At 57.5% G+C, this 6,695-nt stretch overlaps 1 protein-coding gene and 1 pseudogene across 2 annotated transcripts; one reads left to right on the top strand and one right to left on the bottom strand.

Moving 5' to 3' along the window:
* Nucleotides 1–888, bottom strand: LOC308259702 (GTP-binding protein GEM-like; the record flags this gene model as incomplete). The annotated part of the gene is given in 2 exon segments (XM_080690894.1): nt 1–675; nt 679–888. Coding segments are annotated over 2 exon segments (885 nt in total).
* A 1,214-nt stretch (nt 889–2,102) lies between these two features.
* Nucleotides 2,103–5,977, top strand: LOC308260038 (myotubularin-related protein 9-like; annotated as a pseudogene). Its single transcript has 9 exons — nt 2,103–2,112; nt 2,360–2,896; nt 3,087–3,213; nt 3,291–3,351; nt 3,554–3,573; nt 3,682–3,906; nt 5,216–5,377; nt 5,534–5,675; nt 5,753–5,977. The product of its transcript is annotated as a myotubularin-related protein 9-like (transcript).
* Nucleotides 5,978–6,695: the final 718 nt, after the last annotated feature.

Genomic DNA, 6,695 nt, shown 5'->3' with positions numbered 1-6,695 from the left:
CTAGAGCACAGAGAGGTCGTGGCAGGATTTGGACTTGAGCTTGAACGCCATGTTCTTGTTTTTGGCGACGATCTTGCCCCAGAAGCGCCTGGCTTTCCGAGGGATGCTCTCTCTCCGTTTCTGGTAGGCCAGCCGCCGCTCATTCTTCTCCTTGCTGTCCCGACGCAGGCGGACCTGCCGCACGATGCCCTCGAACAGCTCCTTCACGTTGTGCTGGACGGCCGCAGAGGTCTCGATGAGCTTGCAGTCGAACACCACAGCACACGCTCTCCCTTCTGAGACAGACACTTCCCGGCACTGCACTAAGTCGCTCTTGTTGCCAACTAAAATGATGGGGATGTCCTCAGTCTGCCGGGCCCTGCGGAGCTGTATCCGCAGCTCAGATGCCTTCTCGAAGCTCGCTTGGTCAGTGATGGAGGAGACGATCAGGTAGGCGTCCCCGACCTGCATGCAGTGGTCATGGAGCCACTCATTCTCGTCCTTGTTCTCCCACATGTCCAGGAGTATAATTGTCGCACTTTCTCCATCTACAATCAGGGTACGTTCATACGTATCTTCTCCCAGCACCTCACAGTCGCTGTCCATGCTGTCATGCACACCTGCGAAGATGTTGGCCAGGGTGGACTTGCCCACCCCCTGCTCCCCTATGAGCACCACGCGGTAGTAGGTGTTCCCTCACTCGGAGGAGATGACAGAGTCCGTAGAGTCGGAGGACCAGCTCTGGCGGCAGTGGTTGTCAGGGGCGGCAGAGTGGCGGCTATGGCGGTGGTATGAGTGGGGCTCTTTCTGGACCATCAGATGCCTGCCGTCGGCAGGGATGCTCCAATGCTGCTGCTGTGGCTGCACGCCCACGGTGCCCCGGCGCATGGTGACATTATTCAGAGTCATCTGGGGTCTTGGCTCGGCCACGTGTCGGTGCGGGGCGGGCGCTGCGCTGTGCTGAGCCGAGCCGGCTGCCTCCGCCTGCCACCTCAGTCCTGATTTTTTTTAAACAAGGTCTCAGTTACAGAGGGCCTCACTAAGTAGCTGAGGTTGGCCATGAACCTAAATCCTCCTGTCTCAGCCTCCCAACTACTGGGATTATAAACATGCACCATCACACCCAGCTTTCCAGTTTTATATTATTATTATTATTATTATTATTATTATTATTATTATTATTATTATTTTGCGGGTCTGGGGATGGAACCCAGGGGCATTCTACCTCCAAGCTACACCCCTTGCCCTATTTTTTTATTCTTTATTTTGACACAGGGTCTCACTAAGTTATGGAGAGCCTCACTAAGTAGCTGAGGTTGTCTGTGAACTCCAATCCTCCAGTCTCAGCCTCCTGAATGCTGGGATTACAAGTGTGTGCCACCACGCCTGGCTTTTTTTTATTATTTTTTTTTTATTTTTTACTTTTTTTCTTTTCAATAGTGGGAATGGAACCCAGAAGAATTCTACCTCCAAGCTTCACTGTCAGTCTTATTTTTTATTATTTATTTATTTTATTGTGGTACTGGGGGTGGAGCCCAGGGGCATTCTACCTCCAAGCTATACCCCAGCCCTATTTTTTGTTGTTTATTTTGAAACAGGGTCTCACTGAGTTGCAAAGGACCTCACTAAGTAGCTGAGGCTGGCCGCGAACCACAATCCTCCTGTCTCAGCCTCCCAAACGCTGGATTACAAACATACACCACCACAGCTGGCTCGGTTTTTCTTATTCTTTATCAGACTCAGTACAATACAGGCATCAGTAAAACTTTTTTTTTTTTTTAAATGTAGGTGGATGGATTGGTGAATGAGTCTCCAGCAAATTAGTTTAGTTAGCTATTGTAATTTTATCAGCTTAAATGTGTCTCTTGCCAGACTGAAAACCTAGTGGTGAGACCATTGCTCAGTCATCCCCAGGCCTCAGCACCAAAGGCTGCACGTGTGGGCAATAGGCTAGGTGAAAGAATGGGGTGAGAGGCTAGGGAGGACAAGCTGCGACTGGCAGGGGCCCTTCTAGAGGGCGCCCTCGGGCAGGGACTTCCAGCTGTGGCAGGGGAGGGGCGCCAGCCACACAGCTGCTTGATTTAAGGTGGACCCGGGTATTTCCCCACCCGAGCTTCAGCTGTATGGGGGGAAGTAGGCAATTCTCAGTTTCACACTTCCCAACCTATCAACCTGAGTACTGGGGAGAGATGGTTATTTTTCTTTCTTTTTAAATTGGCGGGAGTGCCAGCACCCCAGGGTTTAAAAAGCCAGATATAATCTAAGGCCTCCTGAGACCCTAGGCAAGAGATTAAGGACTTTGGGCAGGCTTTTTCTTCCCATTTCAAAGATGGTGAAATTGAGGCTTCCTTAAAGGACCCTGCTGCGGGTCCTTGCTAAGAGACACTGGCCCTGGAGAAGACGCCTGTGAAACCGGACGATCTTTGCTCCGAGGGCCTCCTTAACGGCGGTCCTGCGGGCGTCCCAGCTGCCCCGTCAGTTCCCGTCCCTTCGGAGCCGCGCTCGCCCAGCCCGACGCCCCGCGGGACGGGGAGGGATGGGGCGGGATGGGGCGCCCGGAGCCGATCCGCACGCGCCGGGCGCAGGCCGAGCTCCTCCGCGGCCCCCGCTGCGCGGCTCGCTGTGCGTCACGGGCCGCCACCTGCTGCTGGCGCCCGGGCCCCGGGCGGCCCCCGACCCGTGGCTGCTGCTGCTGCGCAGCGTGGACGCCGTGGAGAAGCGGCGAGGGCGGCGGGCAGCGCGGGCGGGGACGCCGCGGCCCTGCAGGGCCTCCCGGCGGCCGGGGCTGAGCCTGCGCCGCCCTCCCAGGGTCGCGGGGGGCGCGGGCAGCATCACGCTGCGCTGCAAGGACCTGCGGGTGCCGCAGCTGGACGTGGAGGGCGTGGAAGCGACGCTGGACGTCGCCCGCTCCATCGAGGTGCGTGCGCCAGGGACGCCCGAGGCCTTCGGCCGCCCCCGCCCCGTATGGAGGGACCCAAAGGCGCGACTCCGGGCGCGGCCAGGTCGCCGCGGTGGTTCCCGGCTCCGCAGGGCGGCCTGGGCTCTTGGGGAGGCCGAGGCGGGCCCGAGCGCGATCGCGACCTCCCCGAGCCCCGGCTCTTCCCCAGGCGCTGTCCTCGCTGGAATCGGCCACCACCTCCTTTCCGTTCTTCTACCGTCCCAAGACCCCGAGGCTGGGCGCCGCCTGGCACTTCCACCCCCCCGGAGCGCCACTACCAGCGCGGGGCGCTCGAGGCCCGGGGGGAGGCGGCGCGGTCTGCAGGGCGCTCACCGGGCCCTCGGCCTGGCCTCCGCCCCCTCCCGCGCTGCAGACCCGCGTGTGGCGGCTGAGCGAGGTCAACCCGGACCTCGGCGTGTGTCCGAGTTACCCCCGTGCGCCCCATTCCCGCCGCCCCTCTGGGCCTCCAACAAGCCCCGCCCCCTGCAAGGCCGCTACCGCCGACTCTGGCCCCGCCCCTCTCCGGGCTTCTGGGTCTCACCTTCCCTGGCCCCATCCTCAGCCCCTTCTTAATACCTTCTTTGTAGACGCTGGGCCCTTGAGGGGTCTAACTCATAGGATCCCTCCCACCTCCAGCCACAACCCTCCCCGACCAGGTCTGAATCCTGAAACCCTGGTGCTCCTGCCAATCTGTCAGCAACTAGGCCTGGCCTAGGGGCTGCCTGAACCCAATCCCTAAACCCGGGCTGTGTCTCTGTCCGCAGGTTCTTCTCCGCTCCAGCCAACCCCTGACGGGTCCCCAGAAGAAGCGCTGCGCAGAGGATGAGGAGCTGCTTCGAGCTGTGCTGACCGAGGCCTGCCCCGGGCCGGGGCTTCATCGTGGATACTCGATCAGCCCAGGCTGCTAAACAGGCCCGCCTGAGTGGCGGGGGCACCGAGGCCAAGGCCGCCTACCCTGGCTGGAAACGACTGCACGGGCCCCTGGAGAGGTAGGCGCCACCCATCTTCTCCCAGGCTCTTTGCTGCAGTGCTCCTCATGGACGTGTGTGTAAGGTTGGCCAGGGCCCTGGAAGACAAGCCTTTCCTGGCGGCTGTCCTGCCCGCTGGCCATCCCCACTTGCACACCCCAAATGGGGAGCTCATTACTCTCTGAGTACCCAACTCTGAAAGAAAAGTGCCTTTCATATTAAACTGAAATTGGTCTTCCTGGAACAACCTTCCTACACCACACACACACACACATACACACATACCCCTCCCTGCAGGCTGTGCCTGCACAGGTGTATCTGTTCCCTCCGTCTCCAGGCGATGGTAGTGTGGAGAAGAGGTCCTTGAGGGAGTTTTTGTGCTTTGAGAAGAGTATAGACTTCTTTCCTGTCCAAAACGCAAAGCTTTCATTATCGCGCATTCACCCAACATTGAGCACAGGGGCTGCCATGGTGGCCAGCCAGACGGCGCGGCTCAGCAGTAATGGTCAGCTGGAGCGCAGGTGAGCTAAGTAGAAAACCGGGGAGGCACTCTGTTCGTAATCAGAAGCAGGCTTCCCTAGAATAGGATGCTTCCCTGCGACCTGAAAGAGGAGGAGGACTGAGATAGGAGGAAGGACTGTCCAGGTGGAGGGAACTGCAGGTGTGTGTGCGGAGAAAAGCTGGTCCTTCATCCTGTTTGGGGAACTGTAAAAGCTTCAGGATCGTGACAAGAGTGGAGAGATGAGGTTAAAGGGAGGAGAGGGCCAGGGCAAAGGTCTTGGAAACCATGGTTATGAGCTTAGACTATCCTACGCAGTAGGGAAACCCTGAGGATGTTGAACAGAGCTGAAAAGTCTCCTGTTAGATATTTTTGGGATGGGGTCACTGGTAACTTTGAGCAGACCAGTTTTGGGGAGGTAGGAGCAGATGCAGGATCCCAAGAGTATTGGGTTTTTCCGACTGGGGCTCCTCCAGGAGAACTGTGTCGTTCCCATCAGACTGGGGGATCAGGGAATTGGAGGTTTCCCAGGGCATTCTATGTTTCTGTGGACAGTGGACTCCTTCCCATCAGACTATTCTCCCTAAAAGCCTTGGGTCTCCCCTATCAGATGGTGATCCTCAAATTTAGTATATCGCTTTCATCAAATTTGAGCTTTAGTGGGTTCTAAGCTTCATGACACAGGGCTCCCCAAAGGGTCCAGTGTTCCTCTTATCATATGAGCACCCCAAAAGGCTACATCTCCCTTATTTGGAGCGAGCACTTGATCCCAGGCTGGGCTTTCCCAGAGCTGGGGCTGGGGAGGAGATGACCAGATTCTCATTTGCTTAGGGGGCGGCCTCTCCAAGAGAGCTTCGTGCGCCTGGTAGAGGCTTGTGGGGACCCAGAGCAGAGCATTGACCGCTGGCTTAGTCGGCTAGAGAGCTGCCACTGGCTGGCACATGTGAAGGAGGCTCTGAGCACCGCCTGCCTGGCAGCCCAGGGCATGGAGAGGTAAGGTTCCTACCCTGTGGGATGGAATGGGGTGGGATGAGAAGGGGGCTCAACACCAGGAGTCAGGAAGCAGATCTAGTCTATAGCTGGGCCTATTCTATTCTGGCCCGGCCTCTCTGGGCAGGAGGGCTGCCGTTGATGAGCTCTGGGCCGCAGGGAAGGAGCCTGCATGCTGGTACATGGGGCTGAAGGCACAGACAGCACCCTGCTGGTGACTTCGCTGGCCCAACTCATCCTGGACCCCTTGAGCCGGACCATGGCTGGATTCCAGGAGCTGGTGGAGCGAGAGTGGATCCAGGTAGGGGGCCCCCCAGCCCTACCCCCTCTATCCAGGAGCCCTGCTTCCTCATGCCCACAGCTCTGCCCCCTCCCCAGGCTGGCCACCCCTTCCAGCTGCGCTGTGCCCACTCAGCCTTCTCCCACGCCCGCCCCAAGCATGAGGCGCCCACCTTCTTCCTCTTCCTGGACTGCGTGTGGCAGCTGGGCCGCCAGTTCCCGCTGTCGCTGGAGTTTGGGGAGGGGCTGCTGTTGGCGCTGTTTGAGCACGCCTACACCTCCCCTTTTGGCACCTTTCTCTGCAACAGTGAAAAGGAGAGGTGAGCTAAGGGGGTGTGAGGTGGGTCAGGGGCAGGCTGACCAGCGTCCTACTTCCTTCAGGTCATCGTGCCCTTCCAATGAGTTTCGCTTTTAGAAAAACAAGTGTCCTCCCCTTTCCTCCACACCACATACTTTCCTCTCATTTCTGCAAACCCATAGATTGGTCCTAGATCAATCCTTCAGGCCTACCCAGGGAGCAAGTACATCCCTACCTTGAAAACGCGGACTGAGCCAGGCATGGTGGTGCATGTTTATAATCCCAGTACTTGGGAGGCTGAGGCAGGAGGCTCGAAGGTTCACGGCTAGCCTCAACTACTTAGTGAGGCCCTTTGCAACTCAGTGAGACCCGGTTTCAAAATAAAGAATAAAAAGTAGGACAGGGGGTGTAGCTCAGAGGTCAAATGCCCCTGGGTTCCATCCCCAGACCCGCAAAAAAAAAAAAAAGGAATAAAAAATAGGGCTGGGAACCTGGCATGGTGGTACAAACTTGTAATCCCAGCATTTGGGAGGCTGAGACAGGAGGATCAGGATTTGTGGACAGCCTCGGCTACTTCATGAGGCCCTTTGCAACTCAGTGAGACCCTATTTCAAAATAAACAATAAAAGCTGAGCGTGAAGCCGAGCGTGGTGGTGCACGCTTGTAATCCCAGCATTTGGGAGGCTGAGACCAGAGAATTGTGGTTCACAGACATACTCAGCTATTTAGTGAGGCCCTCCGCAA

The sequence above is a fragment of the Muscardinus avellanarius genome, assembly GCF_963383645.1.
Source record: "Muscardinus avellanarius genome assembly, chromosome: 3".
Classification (NCBI taxonomy): Eukaryota; Metazoa; Chordata; class Mammalia; order Rodentia; family Gliridae; genus Muscardinus; species Muscardinus avellanarius.
The sequence above is the reverse complement of the archived record's forward strand: the minus strand, read 5'-3'. Positions and strand labels throughout refer to the sequence as shown.